Source organism: Oryctolagus cuniculus, chromosome 6 (assembly GCF_051225735.1).
Source record: "Oryctolagus cuniculus isolate XC-2025 breed Fujian yellow rabbit chromosome 6, ASM5122573v1, whole genome shotgun sequence".
NCBI lineage: Eukaryota > Metazoa > Chordata > Mammalia > Lagomorpha > Leporidae > Oryctolagus > Oryctolagus cuniculus.
In genome coordinates this window covers 7,581,402-7,601,683 of record NC_142872.1, presented here as the reverse complement: position 1 = coordinate 7,601,683, position 20,282 = coordinate 7,581,402, and the positions used below count along the sequence as shown (strand labels likewise).

At 49.9% G+C, this 20,282-nt stretch overlaps 1 protein-coding gene across 7 annotated transcripts in view; it reads right to left on the bottom strand.

Annotated features, from left to right (window-relative positions):
• Positions 1–369: 369 nt before the first annotated feature.
• Positions 370–20,282, bottom strand: part of LVRN (laeverin) — a 72,232-nt gene continuing 52,319 nt past the window's right edge. For 2 of the 7 annotated variants that reach the window (XR_016235066.1, XR_516349.5), the window contains 8 exons: positions 20,120–20,273; positions 18,361–18,455; positions 16,429–16,536; positions 15,625–15,792; positions 14,565–14,702; positions 6,548–6,623; positions 1,568–1,774; positions 370–643 (listed from right to left, as the gene is read on the bottom strand). Coding sequence is in view for 1 of the 7 variants with exons in the window: in XM_002710138.6 (XP_002710184.1) it covers positions 1,634–1,774; positions 6,548–6,623; positions 14,565–14,702; positions 15,625–15,792; positions 16,429–16,536; positions 18,361–18,455; positions 20,120–20,273 (880 nt within the window). In the remaining 6 variants the exon portion in view is untranslated. Of the gene's footprint in view, positions 675–1,295; positions 1,775–6,547; positions 6,624–14,564; positions 14,703–15,624; positions 15,793–16,428; positions 16,537–18,360; positions 18,456–20,119; positions 20,274–20,282 lie in introns of those variants that run through there. The other 5 variants (XR_001793065.4, XR_011389648.2, XR_016235068.1 and 2 more) reach the window with 5 other exon arrangements.

Below are 20,282 nucleotides of genomic sequence, written 5' to 3'. Positions count from 1 at the left end.
GGCTGTGCTCTGCTTTGTCCACATGGTGGCGTCATGGCTCTCACTGAGAGTCAAGGAGAATCCTCGAGAAGTGAATGCGAAAGTGAACTTCGGTGCTGCATTTTAGTTTGTAGCCGCCTTGTTCTTCACAAGCAACAGAGAGCAAGCCATAAAGTGCATTGCCTTAAGCGTCTTTAAAGGCTTTCCACACCCTGTTTCTTAATTCTTAGTCTCACTCCGAGGTAAGTCAGAGATCTTTGTTTTACCCACATTCTACAAAAACAAGACATGCAAGAAGACAACATGACAAGTCTGGGTGGGAATGGTTTGCCGTAGCTGCCCTGTTGTAACCAGGAGCACCAGAACGGAGTTAATGCCATACCCTATGGCTGATGAACATGTTTTATTTTATTTTATTTTATTTTAAAGAATTTATTTATTTATTTGCAAGAGAGTTACAGAGAGAGGTAGAGACAGAGAGAGAGGTCCTCCATCCGCTGGTTCACTCCCCAGATGGCCGCAACAGCTGGAGCTGCACCGATCTGAAGCCAGGAGCTTCTTCCAGGTCTCCCACGTGGGTGCAGGGGGCCCAAGGACTTGGGCCATCTTCTACTGCTTTCCCAGGCCATGGCAGAGAGCTGGATCGGAAGAGGAGCAGCTGGAACTAGAACCAGAGTCCCTATGGGATGCCAGCACTGCAGGCCAGTGAGAAACATGTTTAAAGTCAGCCCATATTACAATTAGCTTCAGTTTGGCCAATAGAAACCAAGTTATAAACCTAACCCCTTGAGTATAAAACTGTAAGAATTAGGCTCTGGTTAGCTTTTAACTTCTAGCTCCCTCCATTTGGTGATTTCCTTCTGCCCCAAAGATCAGAACGTAATTGTGACTGCCTTGTGGCCGTGTTATTTTCACTGTCATTGGCTGAGAAAGCGCCCATCCCCAGGTGGAAACACAGCCAAGATCGGGGCGGAGCCTTGGTCCGCATTCTGGCTTACAGCTAGAGGCACTCCCGTGGGTCATCTGGTCATTTGTCTTAAGTACAGTCCCAGCAAGGTGTGGGCCCAGCCGTGGGTATGTGGGAGGAAGAACCAGCCAGCAGACACACTTCCTGCCAAGGGCACCTACCCTGGCCGTGAGACAGCCCACTCTTCCCGCATAAAGCGTGCATTTCTGTGGCTTTTCTGTCTTCTGCTGAGAATTACTATTCTCTGGCTTCTGTTTCATACACGGCTGTGTTATTTTCGCATTACCGTTTCCAATACTAAACAAACCCTCAAGACCTGCAAATCTGCCTTCCCTCAGAAAACATGTGCTCTCAGTGATGCAGTGGTTTAATACTCCAGGGCCTTCACGACACAGCAAGCAACATTGTCTTAGGTACATCGGTTTTCACAAGGCTTTTAACGTAAATTCTGTGTGTTTATAGCCCGACACAATGTGAACTCTGCTCCAGAAACGCAGTAGTGTTCAGAGACTCCTCTGCAGTGGCCGAGCCTCAGGGCCCAGTGTGCCGCTGCAGGAGGAACAGGGCTCTGGTCATGTGACTGACATGCAAGGGTACGAACGTGCGGTTGTCCAGACTCACAGAGCACTCAAGACAGCTGTGCGTGGACTAGTGGTAACTCCCGGGGCGGGCTGGAAGGAGCCGGGGCTACGTGTGCTTGCGCAGCCATGCGGCCATCCTGGCGCTCTGCTTTCTGAGGTCCAGATTCTCATTCTTCATGCTTTGCAGTCTGGCCTGGGCTGTGAGCCTCTGGTGCTCCTCCAACATGCTGCTGAAAAACTGCTGCAGCTGCAAGGACAGAGAGACGGCTGGGCCGGGTCCACGTCAAATCCCAGCAGGAAGTGGCACAGCACACCTGCCCAGAGGGAGGTGGGCCGGCAAGAAGCCCAGGGAGCAGGCCTTTGTTCTACCCATTGCTGTATTCCAAAGCACAGGCTGTAGCCAGTCCCAGTGTTTGCTGAACGCATACTAGATGTGATGTAAGACTTGCAGATAGGGGCCGACACTGTGGCACAGCAGGTTACCCCCCCCCCTTTGGGGACCTGTGCCTGTAAAGCCACCTCCTGCAGTGCCAGCATCCCATATGGGCACCGGTTCAAGTCCCAGCTGCTCTACTTCTGATCCAGCTCTCTGCCATGGCCTGGGAAAACAGTAGAAGATGGCCCAAGTGCTTGGACCCCTGTACCCATTTGGGAGACCCAGAAGAAACTCTTGGCTCCTGGCTTCAGACAGGTGCAGCTCCAGCCATTGTGGCCATCGGGGGAGTGAACCAGCGGATGGAAGACCTACCTACCTACCTACCTTCCTTTCTTCCTTCCTCCCTTCCTCCCTCCCTCCCTCTCTCCCTTCCTCACTCCCTCCCTCCTTCTCTCTGCCTCTCCTCTCTCTGTGTAACTCTTTCAAATAAATAAATATTAAAAAAAAACAAAAAAACAAAAAACAAAGCCCCCGTCTGCAGTATCAGCATCCCTTATGGAAGGCAGTTCAAGTCCCGGCTGTTTCACTTCCAGTAAAGCTCCCTTCTAATGCACTTGGGGAAGAAGTGTGGGCCCCTGCACCTACATGGGAGACCCACAGGAAGCGCCTGGCTACTGGCTTCAGCCTGGCCCAGCCCTGGTCAGTTCAGCCATTTGGGGAGTGAACTAGCAGATGGAAGACCTCTCTTTCTCTCTCTCTCTCTCTCTCCCCCTCTCTCCCTCTCCACCTCTCTCCCTCTCCCTCTCTAATTCTGATTCCAAACATATCAATCTTAAAAAAAAAAGGAGCTTCAGACAAAAATGCAATAAATATCTTTCTATATCAAAACAAACTGCAACTTCCAGAGCTCAAAACTAGTATATAATATTTGTGTCTTTACCAATGTAATTCTTCAGTGATTCATCCATTGGCTAAATTTCTTAATTGGGTCAGGTCAAGCATTCTGTTCGGGGAACATGTGCCAATTATTACACATAAGCCCAACTCCAACTAAAAAACAAGTTATATTCCCAGAGTCCATTTCTGCATCACTGATTAAACTCAGAAAACGGATCGCCACGGGCGACAGTGTATCCCTACCAGCTCATGAAAGCTCACTTCAACCCAGATGTCCCTGAAGCTGAACAGGAACAGGGCTATCAAACGTGATTCCAATGTATGTTTTAAAGATTTATTTGAAAGGCAGAGCGACAGAGAAGAGAAACATAGAGATTTTTCCATCTGCTGGTTCACTCCTCAAATGGCTACAGCATCCAGAGCTGAGCCAGGCTGAAGCCAGGAGCCATAAGCTCCAGCTGGGTCTCCCACATGCAAGACAGGAACTGAGTCCTTCGGCCATCACCTGCTGCTTTCCAGGCCATGAGCAGGGAGCCAGACTGGAAATCCAGTAGCTGGGACGCAAACCAGGCACTCTGATACGGGATGCAGAAGCTGCATGTGGTAGCTTCACACACTGCGCCACACTGCCAGCCCCAGTGTAAAAGGAAAGCTCTGGGCAGAGTGGATTTAAGAGCCAGAAGCAAGCCTCCTCTCTTGCCTTCCCTCCCAACACTTGCCATGGCTCACACCAACGTGGCGTGCCCGTGACTAGACGGCTGCAGTCGTGGGATGGGGCAGGGGGCGGGGGGGGGGGTGTGTGCGTTTGAGAGCGAGAGTGAGGTCAGGCTTCAAGCAGAGCACAAACACAAGGGCCAGGCGGAGAAGGGTCTGTGGAAATTGCGCTGGATAAGCACAGAACTTGGAGGACTGACTTCTCACACCTCTTCTAGCAATTATCTTAGATACTATCATGTGAACTAATGTACTGCAGTAGGACCAATGGACATCATTGTTGATAAGGATAGTCATCACAGCTAATTTGCTTCAAAATTATAATAATGTGACTACTGCTAAATTCATCTGTGCATCTGTTAAGCTCTCAGTGATTACAGAATTTTGAAACAGTAACGTTTGCCAAATTTCTTCAGACCTTCATGCACTAAAAAAACAAACACGACGGGGTTCAGCGGAGGCAGCGTTGAACTGACGCACGGTAGGAGTCACAAACACAAACTCGGTGTCAATTCCAGGAGCTCTCCTTCCAGCAGGCGCTCCGTGTGCCCTCCCCTCTCGTGCAGGGAGTCCCAGGGTCTTGACAGCTCAACCTCACCCAGGCCAAAGCCGTCAGGATGGCGGTCCTCCCTCTCCTGATAATAAGCACATGACCGATTTGTATTTCTATTCCGTTCCTGATTCACTTCGTACACCTGTGTGTGTCCTCTCCATTTACTCTCTGGTTTCAGTACCCCCTACTGGCTTCCTGCACCCTGTGCCATGCCCAGTGCCTGAGGTTTGGGTGGGGCTAGCTCTAAATGCCAGCACAGGACCCGGCTAGGCCCAGTGCACACCCCTCTCACAAGGCCTGGTGCACACAGCCCAAGCAGGATCAACCAGAGCTTTCAGTGGGCACTTAAAGCTCATACGAAATGCTCCGTCCTTCTGCAGCTGAGAGCGTCAGGGGTCATGTGAGCCAGGAGCCACCCTTGCCTCCGTGTAGAGAGAGCGCAGACCAGAAGAATTCAGCCCAAAGAGAATCAAAGCCAAGAAATGGAAGCCCTGCGTTACATTCCAGAACATTCCAGAATAGAGCCAGGCTGCAGTGTGCTCTCAGTGCACAAGGAGCTCGTCTGGCCTCAGGCAACAGCCAGTGCCACCCTGACCACTGCACAATGTGCTGAGGACTGGGATAAAGGCAGACGTGGGCGACACGGGAGCATGGAGGAAGAGTATAAAGTGGCCACTGACAAAATTCCTAGAATGGGCGGTTGCAGCAGGATCCTGAGGGAAAGCTAGGAATCACTTATTAAAGAGGGATGAGGGGCCGGCGCCGCGGCTCACTAGGCTAATCCTCCGCCTAGCGGCGCCGGCACACCGGGTTCTAGTCCCAGTCGGGGCGCTGGATTCTGTCCCGGTTGCCCCTCTTCCAGGCCAGCCCTCTGCTGTGGCCAGGGAGTGCAGTGGAGGATGGCCCAGGTGCTTGGGCCCTGCACCCCATGGGAGACCAGGAAAAGCACCTGGCTCCTGGCTCCTGCCATCGGATCAGCGCGGTGCGCCGGCCGCAGCGCGCCGGCCGCGGCGGCCATTGGAGGGTGAACCAACGGCAAAGGAAGACCTTTCTCTCTGTCTCTCTCTCTCACTGTCCACTCTGCCTGTCAAAAAAATAAAAAATAAATAAATAAAAAAAAAGAGGGATGAGGAAGGTTAGGAGTGATCCAGCCGAAAGGGATGAGGGAGGCGCCCCAGACAAGGCTGAGTGCTCCTGAAACTGAAGAGGCCAAGCCGTGTGAGACGGGAAGAAATTCTCTAAGTGGTGCAGCGCGGCTAGAGCAGAGGTACTGGGGAGGGCCATGAACCTAGCTGTGTCTCCTGCTCCCTGACACTCAGGGCTGAGATGGGGAAAATGAAGTCAGAGCGAGCCAGGGCCCAGATCATGAAGAGCTTCATGCGCTAATCAAAGATCCATCCTCCCTCCCTCCCTCTCTCCCTCCCTCCCTCCCTCCCCCCTTCTCTTTTCTTCCCTCTCTCTCCCTCCCTCCCTCTCTCCCTCCCTCTCTCCCTTCTCTTTTCTTCCCTCTCCCTCCCTCCCTCTCTGCCTCCCTCCCCCCTTCTCTTTTCTTCCCCCTCTCTCCCTCCCTCCCTTCTCTTTTCTTCCCTCTCTCTCCCTCTCTCCCTCCCTTCCTTCTCTTTCCTCCCTTTTTTCCTTCCTTCCTGTCTTTCTTGGTGAGAGAGAAACAGAAAGCAGCTAGTTCACTCCCTGCATGTCTGGGAATTTGGTGCAGGCTCCCTCGTGGGTGGCTGGAGCCCAGCTGTGTGAGCGCTCCCAGTGCACTCATGGAGCCCAGGGGAGCCACAGCAGGGAACTGAACCCAGACCCTGTGAAACGGGTCTGTTCTGAAGCAGGAGATTTTAAATCTGTAAAGACTTCCTGAAGCTTTGGGAGCAGGGCAATGGGAGGATGGGCGAGGGGAAAGACCAGAGTGGGAGAAGGACCTGATGGAAGAGAATGACAACCAGCCCTCCAAGGGCACAGCCATCTCCACGTCAGGGCCAGCATCGGATCGGAAAGCACTTCTTTCTTTTTAAGACTTAGTTATTTATTTGAAAGAGAGAGAGAGAGAGAGAGAGAGAGAGAGAGAGAAAGACTGAGACCTTCCATCTGCTGGTTTACTCCCCAGATGGCTGCAACAGCCAGGGCTGGGCCAGGCCAAATCCAAGAGCCAGGAGCTTCTTCTGGGTCTCCCACTTGGGTGCAGGGGCCCAAGCATTTGGGCCATCCTCCACTGCTTTCCCAGGCACATTAGCAGACAGCTGGCTTGCAAGTGGAGCAATCGGAACTTGAACCAACACTCATACAGGATGCCACCCGCAGTTTAACCCACTGCGCCAAAAGGCCGGTCCCCAAAGCACTCCTTTCACAGTGCTAATAGCATCAGGAGGAACAGACAGGTGGTAATTCGAAAGTTATGTATAATTCTACCACGTCCTGATGACATAGAAAGCAGTTTCAAATCTAGCACCGTATTTTCCGCTATTTAAAGTACTTACCTCTGCGATCTGTGAATCTGTACTTATTGTTCTCCCGATCGCGTACATGAGAGTAACCAAGATGTGTGCGCCGTACCTGCGGAGCATAAGAGCAGAGTGGGAAGGGCGTGCCGGGCAAAGCTCAGCACACAGCCCCCGTTCATTCCAGTTGCCCACATCCAAGCAAAAACGTGTGAATTAGATTAGCTGAATCTTTAAATAGAAAAATCTATTAACGTAGAAAATTCTATTAACACTCAAAAAATACTTAGAGTTAAATGCTGATTTATGTAACATAGTTTTGACTATAAAAACTCCTCTGAAAAACAAAAATTATGTTGACTTTTTTTTCAATTCAAAATACTGAAAATGTTTATTTATCCTTAGCAAGTCCCCAGAATCCCTTGATGAGAAATTGTGTTACACAGCCACATGTGTCAGTCACAGTCAGGGAGAAGGCGGGGGGTGAACACTGTTCTGTCATTTATGGGTTTGTATTTATGAGACGAAACTTAGCTGACTTCTTAAAGGAGACAGTCAGACTGCATACTGCGTGTCTCACATTAGGATGACTTGCAAGGGAGCAAACACACCTGCAAATTCTGCCCTTAAGAAACAGCAGTCAACATGGGGTCCATTTCAGAGCTGCAAAAGCCTGCTGAAGGTGCAGTCAGCATTCCGCACTGCACTTTTTTTACTGTGCATTTTGGCGGGAGGAGAGAGATCTGGGAACCACGCTGCATCCTGCGTACTCCGTGGATCCACAGGGGCCGTCGCCGCAACGGCCCCTTTAGCTCAGTGCTGCCAGACAGCCGAGACTCATTTTACACAGTCCTATCAAGGAGTGTGAAGAAGCAGCAGATACATACCTGTCTGAAGTGCTGCTGTAGGTAAAAAGGCAAATAAAGGACCATGGGTGCATTAAAAGAGGAAGAAAAATTAAAATGAAATTGTTATAATGGACAGAACCAAGGAACGGTTGAACCACCTGGATAACACATGCCATTGATTTACTTCAAATATGTATATTTGAATTTAAAAATTTAAGAGTTAACTTTGGTACAAATAAGGGTGACAAAAAATTTGCTTTTGCTGTTTTTTTTTTTTTTAGCTCCCAGCTGTCAATTAACCTGTGTCTACGTGAGCAGGGAGGACAAGAGGGACACTCCGCAGGCCTCCAGCCAGCTAACTTGTGCAGGGAGAGGAGATGCATTTCTCACTCTCCAGCTTATTAGGCCGGCAAGAAAAAGCCTGTGAGATGACGCAAGAAATGTGAGGTCGAGAGAAACTGAGTTCCAAGCTTACAAACAACAACAGCAAACAGGAACCTGCCTAGGGCGCTGCATATGCTTCTCCACCAGACAGGAGAAAGCCGTCCCGGGCAGGCCTGGAACTGAAGCTGCTCTGGGCAACTTTCAAAGTGTGAAAATCAGGAGTAATAGATTCTGGAGGGCACTTCAAAAGGTTGATGGAAAATGCAGTTTTTGGTGTAACACATTTTGAAACCCATGCTTTTTAGTATCTTGAAGAAGTTCATGAAAGAACATATATTATGGAAAAAACTACGCATGAATTTCAAAATGTTTTGCAACCAAACAAGAGAGAGAAAGACAGAACAGGAGAGAGAGCACGAGGGAGCTCCAAAATCAGCTGGGTCACCCTCCAAATTCCCACAAGCCTGAGCCGGACCAGGCCAAAGCCAGAGCCGGACCAGGCCAAAGCCAGAGCTGGGAACTGAATCCACGTCTTCCACCTGGTGGCAGAGACCCTATCAGACTTGAGCTATCACCACTGTGTCCTAGGATTTGTGTTAGCAAGAAGCTGGAGTCAGGAGCTAGGGCCAATGCTGGAACCAGGTGTTCTACTGGGGCTGGGTGTCCTAACTGGGATCTTAATCACTAGGCCAAAGACCTGTCTCTAAATTTATCTTTAAAGGAAAAAAATATTTATTTATTTGAAAGTCAGAGCTACAGAGAGGGGGGGGGGGGTCTTTATCCACTGGTTCACTCCCCAATTGGCCGCAACGGCCAGAGCTGCACCAATCTGAAGCTAGGAGCCAGGAGCTTCTTCCGGGTCTCCCATGCGGGTGCAGGGGCCCAAGGACTTGGGCCTTCTTCTACTGCTTTCCCAGGCCACAGCAGAGAGCTGGAGAGGAAGAGGAGCAGCCAGGACTAGAACAGGTGCCCATATGGGATGCCGGCGCTTCAGGCCAGGGCATCAACCCATTGTACCACAGCACCAGCCCCATAAATTTATCTTTCAATTCCATTTTTCTGTGAAATTTTTGCAGTGCCCTCATGTGGGAGCACCACTAGAGTGCCTGGCATGTTTCCTTCCTTTGTCAACTTCACAAGGAGTTCAGTTTGAGACAGAAATGACTTATCTCTCTCTCAAGAGAAACATCTTTGAAATATTACCGAACAAAAAATACATACATTACAAATCGTTTACTCTACCCCCATTCTAATGCTTCCTAAGTGAAGTAAAGATGAGAGCCTTTCGGGGCTGGCACTGTGGCGCAGCGGGTTAAAGCCTTGGCCTGAAGTGCTGGCATCCCATATGGACGCCGGTTCGAGTCCTGGCTGCTCCTCTTCCTCTCCAGCTCTCTGGAAAAGCAGAAGATGGCCCAAGTCCTTGGGCCCCTGCACCTGTGTGGGAAACTCGGAAGAAGCTCCTGGCTCCTGGCTTCGGATCCGTGCAGCTCTGGCTGTTGCAGCCATCTGGGGAGTGAACCAGCAGACGGAAGACCTCACTCTCTCTGTGTGTCTCTACCTCTTTCTGTAACTCTGTCTTTCAAATAAATAAAATAAATCTTTAAAAAAAAAAAAAAAAAGATGAGAGCCTTTCAAAAACAGGCAGCACCGGTGTCCTCCTTGTGGCCACAGCTCAGACTTCGGCCTACGACTGCTCCCCTTCCTCACATTTCCTACCAGCCGGGTCTGACTCCCTGTGGTGAACTTGGCCACTAGGCAAGCATGGGGACACCAGGCACCCAGCCTGCTCCAGGAAAGGGGCCCCAAGGGCGTGGGTCCCAGCGGCTCCACTTCACTACGTCTCCGGTTGCTTGTGCTCCTATTTGCCTGTTCCTGCTGAGCCTTCCCCATCGTCAAGTATGAAAGCAACAGTGAAAATGACTTTAGGTTTCCAGTCTTGGGACTTGAGGCAACACGGCAGTGTCTGGAGAAAAACCTGCTGTTCAGTGCGAAGATGGTAGAGTTATTTCAGCCCAGTGACGCTGGAGATGCTCGTCTTGAATTCTGCACTCAAATAAACTAGGGTTTTCCTGTAGGCTGTGACGTCCACTTTACCAAGGGAAGAAGGCTCAGATGTCATTCCCACCACTATGGTACAAAGTCACAGAACACTCCAGCTTCCTCCCTGTGGCTGTTCCTTCACAGGCTCTCCCCACAGCCGCATGCTCACTTTCTGTCACCCGGAAGGCCGGGGGAGCCTTCCCCGATGGCATCAGTATTCAAGAGACCTTGTCTGGGCCAACAACTAAGTCCACCACAGCAACCATTGCACTGCCCTGAACGTGGGAGTGAGGGGCCGAACCAAGCCAAAAGTAACAGTACTGCATCAAGTATCCCGACATACATCCTGGATTAGCCTTCCTGGGAAGAATTCTCAGCCCAGTGGAGGGGGGCAGAAGACCTTAGACCAGCACTGGCTGTGTTCTCAGCGCCAACACAGGACCCTGGTGTGCAGATGGCATTTGCAAGCCTGCCTGTGTCACTGTGAGAAGTAACACCTGGAGTCCCCTCAGACAGGAGAGGGGCGTCGTCAAAGCCACAGTGGGGCTCACTCCACGCACAGGCCAGACCTGGACAGGAGACAATGTGGATTTTCTTTGTTTTTTGTTTTGTTTTTTATTTTTGCATCTAGGTGAGCTGCTTCTGCCTCTGCCAGACTGGCCGTCACCCACAGACATGGGGTTGTCTTTCCAAGCTCAGGACCCCAGCAAGACAGCGCCTGACAGGGCTGCTGCAAAGCCCCTCGGCTCGGGCTCATCCTGGTTCCAGCTCCCACAGCCAAGCCCAAGCCAGAGTCCAGAGCTCAACACATGTAAACAGAGAATAAAGGCTTCTGGAAGAAGAGGTAGATTATTCGAGTATTTTCCTTACAAAGCTGCTGACTGGGATTGGTGGGAGGAAGGGATGAACAGGCAGGATTCGTGGGGTAGTAGCAGGATTCTGCACGTGCAGTGGTGGTGCACACGTGTCACCACACGTGTACACATCAGACCCCAGAATGGGCAACACCAAGAGTGAAGGCCAACGTGAACCATGGACTCTGGGTGACAGTGACACGCTGGGGTGGGTTTATCTGGCACAGGACGCTGACACTGGGAGAGGCTGGGTATCAGGGTAGACAGAGGGTATACAGGAACTTTGCTATCAACTTTTGGTATGAACTTAAAACTGCTCTAAAAAGCAAAGTTTATTAATTTTTTAAAATTCAAATGAAAAGCCAACTCATTTACTACACTTAAAAATTTCTTTCTAGAATTTAGATAAATAAATCACATCATATAATTAGCTTTCTACATAAGCATCAAACCTTTGAACAACTATTGGCAATTCAAAATATTTAAAAGATAGAAAGATGTCAAAAATATAGACACTTGAGGTGCCAGATAAGAACTTATTACCGACTGCATTATCTCCAGGGGTGCTCTCATAAAACCAACAAATAAGATGCTAACATTTCCTTACATAGCAGGAAATAAGATCAGAGCCAAAGGACCCGAGTTCTTTCATTCTCTAGACATAGACTTTGGGCAATTTACTTAATTGTTTTTTTTTTTTGTTTGTTTTTTTTGTGTTTTTTGTTTTGTTTTGTTTTGTTTTGTTTTGTTTTTTTGACAGGCAGAGTTAGACAGTGAGAGAGAGAGAGACAGAGAGAAAGGTCTTCTTTCCGTTGGGTCAACCCCCAAATGGCCGCCACGGCCAGCGCTGTGCCAATCCAAAGCCAGGAGTCAGGTGCTTCCTCCTGGTCTCCCATGGGGTACAGGACCCAAACACTTGGGCCATCCTCCACTGCACTCCCGGGCCGCAGCAGAGAGCTGGACTGGAAGAGGGACAACCGGGACTAGAACCTGGCATGCCGGCGCCGCAGGTGGAGGATTAGCCTAGTGAGCCACAGCGCCAACCTTTATTTAGACTTTTTAATGGTAATTATTTCACAGGTGGTTGTGAAAAGAGTAATTGTTATATATGCAAGTATATTACTTTATTTCATTTTTATTTGAGAGAGGGGAAGAGAGAGAGAAAGAGGGGAGAGACAGGAAGACAGAGAGAAACAGACAGATATCCTCCAGCCACTGGTTTACTCCCCAAATGCCCACAGCAGTTAGAGCTGGGCCAGGCTAAGCCAGGAGCCTAGAACTCTACCCTGGTGTCCAGTGGGGTGGCCATCACCTCCTGCCTCCCAGAGTGCACGTTAGCAGAAGCTGGAATTGGAAGCAGATCTGGGACTCAGACCAGGCACTGCAGTACGGGACGCAGGTGTCCAAAGGCGAGGCTCACTGCTATACAAACGCCCAGTCCCACACAAGTTATTTAAAGGACCAAGTTTTAGGCACGTGTATTCACTCTAACCATGGCACTGCTGAGGGATGTCACCAATGTCACAGACCAGAAAGTGACAATACTGAGAAGAGGAAAAACACCCCTTAAGGAAGGGAATCACAATAAAATACATGGGTGCATCAGTCTAGTAAGGTCATATTAATGATAATGGCACTTACTGTGTGCCCAGCACTGCACGCAGCACAGTATCAAGTCATCTTGAACCTTCTGGAAATGAGCAAACTGAAACTTCTGCTAAAAATGCTGTGAAAGCCCTTGGATTCAGTTGTCTCTTCGACCCAAGACTGACCTGGTCCTAGCTTCTGTGTCCCTAACTCTGTGACAAACCATGTCTCTCATGGATAATAAAAAGCTAAAACACAGTAAACAAAAGGACAGGAGAAAGTGATGAAGACACTCCCCATCATTCTGAGATTAAAAAGCCAGCCCTCTACTGTCCTGCTCTGGGTAAGTCTCCCCACACCCCAGTTCTAGAACTGTCCCCTGCGGTGCCATCAGGCAGAGCCAGTGTGTGCCCGACACAATGCACAGGCCCAGAAGGGAGCCGACCATGGACTGACACACAGAGGAAGTCTGCTGCACGTGGCACTCCAGGCCTGGCAGCCCTTCCTCCTCCCAGCCCCACTTCCTCCTTTCTGGGGTGCTACGTTCCAGCCAAACAGCCGCTGTGACCAGCCCCGTTAACCTCCGGCCCTGTTGCTGACAGCCCTGTTCTCTCGGAGAACGAAGAGCTTCCATTCTGTTCAAATGAGACGCAAACCACTTGGCCCAGTCACCTGACACCCCAGGGACACCTTGAAGAATCTTTCAACAGAACTGGCCCAATGGGACACCTGTCATTCTGCAGACGACAGCCTCTGACTACAGCAGCGAGCTGTCTCAGATGCCTCAGGAGAAGGGCACCGGACAAACAACTGCACTCTACAGCGCAGCTCCCCGGGCCGCAGGCGGGGAAGGGCTTCGGAGAACTGTCTTTACCGGCGTAAGCAAAAACACAACATGAGATCCCCAGGGTCTTGGGGATCCCATGACATGGAAGGACTGCAGGGCGTCTACAGCAATGAACCAAGAATGAGAGAGATCTCAGATAAGAGACAAGGCCAGACCGCCACCGCGGCACACCCGGGTGTGCCACGGGCCAGGAGCTTCCGCTCCACACTGCCAATGTCAGTTGTAAGTTTTCACTGAACACCTTAACACCTTCATAGCACCGACAATGTGCTTTCTGGTGGTAGGAAGGTATTCAATTAATTTGTAAACACAAAATGTTCTATTATTTTCTCTACATGAAAACATAGCCACATTCTTAAACATTTGTGCCCTGAATATGCCTTTTATCCTAAAGAAGGAACTGATTTACAAAAAACATCTTCCAGTATCTCTGGGGTGTTCAAGTGTTTCAGGAGTTTGGACCTTCAGTTGGCGACTGTGTATCTGCTCCATCTACCAGATGTGACCAGGACCCTACAGTATGGTTTAGGATGTCCTACATTCACTCTGGGCTTTTGAGAATGCGAGGTTAAGCCCTGTTCTAAAAAGACACCCCCACCCCCCTCCATTGAGGGCATGCTATCTGATTCCTGCATGTTGTTAATATGTATTTTACCCAAAAGGGGTGGGAAGTGAGATTTACTCTTTTTTTTTTTTTTTTTTTTTTTGACAGGCAGAGTGGATAGTGAGAGAGAGAGACAGAGAGAGAAAGGTCTTCCTTTTGCCGTTGGTTCACCCTCCAATGGCCGCCACGGCTGGCGCACTGCGGCTGGCGCATCGCGCTGATCCGAAGCCAGGAGCCAGGTACTTATCCTGGTCTCCCATGGGGGCAGGGCCCAAGTACTTGGGCCATCCTCCACTGCACTCCCCAGCCACAGCAGAGAGCTGGCCTGGAAGAGGGGCAACCGGGACAGAATCCAGCGCTCCGACCGGGACTAGAACCCAGTGTGCCGGCACCGCAAGGCAGAGGATTAGCCTATTGAGCCGCGGTGCCGGCCCGAGATTTACTCTTAAAATGTGAAAAATATAAACATTTCAGGAATCCAAAATCCAGATGTATAAAGGGAATCTGACAAATAAGACCCCAGCAGCCTCCACTCTGAGGCTGTAACAAGCACTGCTGTTTCTTAAAGATAACGCAACGGAGCCATCGGATTAAGAGAATGCGTGACGTCCCCACATACCAAACACACCCAAGCACAGCCTGCTCTAATCCACGTCTCTTAGGACAGACGTGCTGGTGGCACAAGAAAACTGAGGTGGCAAAGCCAGTGAAATCCATTTTCAAACAAAGCTGGAGCTGGGGTCACTGACTCTCTTCCATAACACAGCCGGCTTGTGATGACAGTAAACAGTGGAAATACTTCTCTGTTTATTGCAAAGGGCTTCAGACGACAGCTGGGCTCCAACACCTCACCAGCGCCCTCCACCCCAGAGGGTCCTGGTCCCTTTCTTACCTTTCACTCACAGCCTGCCAGTGGTTGACTAAAAAGTCCTTTGCAATGTACCGGCCAACTTCGGAGGCAGCCACGTTTTCAATCACATTTGTCTCATTAAAAGCAAATGGAGATACAATGATGGCATATTCCAAATACCTGCAAAAGTGCATTGGCAAAAACTGAATGAGTAAAAGAAAAATTCCAACATAAAGAGTTACCTTAAATAAATGGAATTAAAATTGTACAGTTCTCAGTGATGCACAAAAACACTTTTTTTTTTTTAATTTATTTGACAGAGTTACAGACAGTGAGAGAGAGAGACAGAGAGAAAGGTCTTCCTTCCATTGGTTCACTCCCCAAATAGCCACCACGGCTGGCGCTGCACCAATTGAAGCCAGAAGCCAGGTGCTTCCTCCTGGTCTCCCATGAGGGTGCAGGGCCCAAGCACCTGGGCCATCCACCACTGCACTCCCGGGACACAGCAAAGAGCTGGACTGGAAGAGGAGCAACCGGGACTAGAACTCGGCGCCCATATGGGATGCCGGCACTGCAGACGGAGGATTAACCAAGTGAGCCACAGCTCCTGCCCCCACACAATTTTTAATTGTCATATTCAAATTAGCATTTTTCTTTTTTTTAAAGATTATTTGAAAGGCAAGGTGGCACAATGGGGATGGGGGGCAGGGAGGGGAGCCCACGATAAAAGAAGAGAGAGAGACAGATCCTCCTATCTACTGGTTCACTTCGCAAATGGCCACAACAGCCAGGGCTGGGCCACACTGGGCCAGGCTAATGCCAGGAGCCTGGAACTCCATCTGGGTCTCCTACGCGGGTAGCACGGGCCCGGGCACTTGGGAGTCTTCCACTGCCTTCCCAGGCGCAGCAGCAGAGAGCTGGATTGGAGGCAGAGCAGCCGGAACACGAGCCAGTGCTCTAATGCAGGATGCTAGCACTGCAGGCATGGCTTACGCCGCGGTGCCAGACGCCGGTCCCTCTGCACCTCTCTGCTCTCCCCCGGGTTCACGCCATCACTGCACCCCCACCCCAGACACCTTCCAGGCAAGCTGGCTGTAATCACCTGTTAAGTACCCACGGGTCTCTACTGCAGCTCATGGCGTAAGCAAACTGTATCCGTTCCTCTTCCTCCGTGCTGTTAGTGTAGAAATTGAACACAAAGTCCCACTCTTCATCACTTCCCGAGGCAATGCCGTAACATAAAACCGCACTTCTAATTGGACTTGGTATTCTGTGAGGGATGAGATGCACACAGTAAGGTCACAGGTTTGTCCAGGTTGCTGCATGTTTAGAAGCACAAATGTCCACTTGAGATCTCCGTAATAAGGGTCAGAAGCAGGCGTCTCGGGAAGCAACTGAGGACGTTCATGAGCCGTGACATCAGAGCATCCACGCGCTCAGAAACAGGCTGACGAGAGAGGAGACTCGGGCTCCTCAGTGAGTGTGACAGCGTGGTCTCGCATCTCCTGGCCCCATTAACAAAGAGTCCAGCTGAGGGGGTTCATTACAGCAACGAAGCCAAAAAGGCAGTCACGGGCCCTGCTCTGAGGAACACCACGAGTTCCCAGGGAGACGCCTCGATGCACTTGCAGACGGAACCAAGATGCCCCACCATGAAGAACCTCCTGACCCAACCGTGCCAGAGTTACTGGAGAAGCCCTGGCAGGCAGCCCCAGAGAACTCGCCGTCTAACTTCAAACCTGCTGCTGCACACAGACCCACAGCAGGCAACTGGTTTTTTAGAAAGGAGTATTTGAAAAGAAGAGAAGACAAAGACTGAGTGAGTGAAGGCCAAACTACCACTCCCACAGGAGGGATCACCGGTGCCAAAGCAGGACGCGAGCGAGGACTACCGAGTGACACTCACACATCCTCGGGATGGCTCATCCATTTTCTGAAGAGCTCTCTGGACAGCTGAAGACAGTCCTCAAGGCCCAACCAACACGCACTTTCAAAGAGTTTCTCCAGGGACATTCTGGAAGGAAAAGCCGAAGCAAAAGTTTATTTTCATTACCACCTTCAATTTCTCTGCCTCCAAGAATGTGTGTTTCATAACAGGATGGATCCTTCCAATAACATCAGGTTTGTTAAAGAAAATAGCTTTTGTGGATGACAAACGAATTTAAGACTCACAAAATTATTTGCTGAAAAGCTCTCAAGCAACAGAAAAAAAAGCCCCTCTGGGCAGCCTTTTTTAAAGTGAGAAATAAATCACTGCCATCCCTCACCCCTCACACACACGGGCGCACTCCCCACATCTGCTGTCAATTACTTTCCTCCCTTTTACAACAATGCCTTATGCATAGAGAGATGACTTCAGAGTATCTGACGTAATACCCTTAAAAACAAAGTTCTTTCTCTACTCAAGACAGGGGAGAGGACGGTTCATTCTCCCCCTGGAGAGTTCACTCTCCCTTGCTTGGGCATCTGTCTCCGCCCCTGACCTGCATGTCCAAGAACAGAACAGAGGTTTTGGTTTGCTTTGGTTCTGCAGCTGAGCAATGTGGCTCAACATTAATTCAGTACAAAAGAACACAGCGAAGAAGAAGAAATCTGGGCACGTGATGCCTTGCCATGGGCGTCTCCCTACCCTCTCCACGTTCGGGCTCAGGGTAAAGAACCTAAACTGACCATCGGCTTCCAGGAAGTGCCAGAGCTAAGCCTCTGTTTCTCCACCCTGTGGCCTGACCTTCTGATAAGCAGAAGTGGAATGTCCAGGGCGGAGGTCCTCTGGAGATAACTCCGGGCGTCTGCACATGCTCACTGCCTCTCTGCACCCACCCCACCCCCACCACCCACACTGGATACATAAAGAGGAAGTTCTGTGGAAGCGCTGTCAGGCCCCACAAGGCAACTCCCCAGCAAAGAACAGGTCCAACAATGCTACAAGAGAGGCCACTGCAGCAGCTCGGGAAAGCCACGCACAGGCACACGGCTGGCTAGCATGTGTGCCGCCTGATGCCCGTGCACACGATTTGCCTCCCTCTACCCCAGCTGGGCCTCCAGGCTTCCACCCACTTGCCCTTTCAGCACTGTCCCTCCAGGCACGAGCTCCGGTGCTAAAACCTCTACCCTCGCAGAAGGGCAGGACTAGACAGACCCTCACACCCTGCACGTGCTGTGCTTCTTCCCTGGGCTCATTGATTTTGGCCTGCCATTGACCAGGGGTTGTGGACACGCCCTGCCACTGCTGTTGGTAACAGATTCCCTCTCTGCGTGTGGCAGGCCACCCACACATGCAACCGTCCGTCCCAGGCAGGCCAGAGGGACCACAGCCCCACTCGGCTTTCCACCTCCTCCCCCGTGCCGTGGCAGATGCTTACTTCCCTCACCAAAGATTTGAAAACCATTTCCGGTACTTCCTCCTGCTCACACACAAGCCACTGGCACACAGCACTGTCAACCGACCTCAGCGTAGTTCCATTACGGCAGAATGCTCCTTAGCACAATTTACCAAGGGGCCTTTTCCCCAGGGGCCCTCCCTTGGCCTTTCAACTCACTGATCCAAGGTCGCTTTGCTTGGCCCACTTGACCCAGAGGAGGGCACACCTGCAATTTCAGCCAGCGGCCTATACTCTGAGAACACTGAGCTACTGCCGCTGTGTGTGCACACACGCGCTGTGCAGGCAGATGAAGAAGCCACGCCATCATCTCTGTGAGGATGCAGTGGCCCGCCAGCCCCAGACAAGGGGCACACAAACCCCTCAGTGAACAGCAGGTGCTACGACTTTATGACTCCAAAAGCCCATCTACTAGTAAGAATCATTTTATTCAATTATCACTGCTTAAAAATACTTACAGAGCCAAAGAGTCATCTTGTAGTACTGCCACATTTTCACGGATTATAGTTGAATAAATACTCCATATTGACTTAAGTCTCTTTAATAGATACTTCTATAAACAACAACAAAAATACACGGTCAGTTCTAACTCTCAACACCGAATGTTCACTGTATTTGTATTTATTTGAAAAGATGTTAATAGAAAAGTGACAAATAGTTCTTCAGGGATTATTTCTGTTAGGGTTGTGTTAGTAAATCTCTTATTTAAATGTATAATTGGCTTATATTTTAACCTCTCTAGATTTACTGCCTATGTAAAATGTTGTTTATAATAATAGCAATGTGAATATCAAGATTAAATAACGCATGAAATACCACACCAAACATTTCCAGTATTCTGTAAAATAGAAAAATGTACCATATAAAACAATTAACCTGCCTACTTTAAAACTCCTGCACTAAGTGTATAAGCTATCAAAACGCAGGCACAACTGACCTGCGCCAGGACAAGGGAAGCTCTGAGTCTGAAACAAAGCCCCTCCCACCACTCCCAGCTGGTGACCGTGCAGTTCCAGAGGCTAGACCTGACCAGCAGAGCTCTAGATTCTACTCGCTGAAATTCTCTAAAAATAAAATAGCTTTTATTCTCCACACAAATGAGCCATTCGATGCTGTCTGTGAGCCTACCAAGCTCACACTTAGGGCCGCCTGGAGGCCAGCACTCCCATGCAGCCAGGCTGCTGTTTGTACGCTGGGCAGGGAAAGCGGGAGACTGGGCCCGAGGTGCTGCAGCCTCACCCTCAGAACGACCCAGGAGCTCCCTGCTCTCGGCACCACCAGGCCTGGCTCGGCCGCGGCCCCTTCCCAGCGTCGTGGTTTTACCCTGCACCTTCCTCCCTGTGATCACTCTGCAGGATCTCAGAGCGCAGCCCTCGCCCTGTTCAGTTATTTCATTTATGATGGCATGTCACGTCTTCCTTGGTTAAAGCTAACGTCCCCTTTCACCTAACATCAAAGCAGCTGCAAACTTGCACACGTTCTGTAACTTACTCCTCTGCTTTCAAATGCTGGGTAGATCAAAGCAGGGCATTTACACAGATAAAGCTGCTTAAAGTCATCCTATTTGCCTGACAATTAAAGGAATAGTTGCTGATATCCTTTTCTGTAAGAAAAAATATTATGGGCCAGTGTTGTGGCGCAGCTGGTAAAGTCGCTGCCTGCAACACAGGTTTCCCTACGGGCACTGGTTTGTGTCCAGCTGATCCACTTCCGATCCAGCTCCCTGCTAATGCACCTGGGAAAGCAGCAGAGGATGGCTCAAGTTCATGGGCCTCTGCCCCCCACGTGGGAGACCTGGCAGAAGCTCCTGGCTCCTGGCTCCGACCTAGTCCAGCCCAAGCCGTTGCAGCCATCTGAAGAATTAACTAGCGGATTGAAGATGTCTCTGTCTGTGTGTTGCTTTCTTATTCTGTGACTCTGACACAAATAAATAAATCTTTTCTTAAAAAAATATTCCATTGATATCCACTTTGGTTTCTGGGACACACCTCACATCACCAGGAATGAAATCCTCTTCCAAATTTCACTCACACTCATCTCCCAGTCCAGGTCTATGACTATGGTATTTTCCTCTAAAAACAATCAGCAGTGCTGTTCAATATACATATGGAACTAATAGAATGTTACTTTGGGGAGACCTATCACAGATGCTGGCTAGAATAGGAAAAGAGGAAGAGGAGATTTATTGAAAAACTACGTAACAAAGCATGGAGTTACCTTTAAGAATGGGTACATATCATAGTTGCTCGCATCAGAAACAAGATCGCTGGTTATCAAGTTTACCAAGACTGCACGCCACACTATGATTTCATCTTCTTCAGCAAGGTACTTGGTTAAATCAAGTGCCGTTTCAATGTCAATATAATTGTTTCTGTTTGGT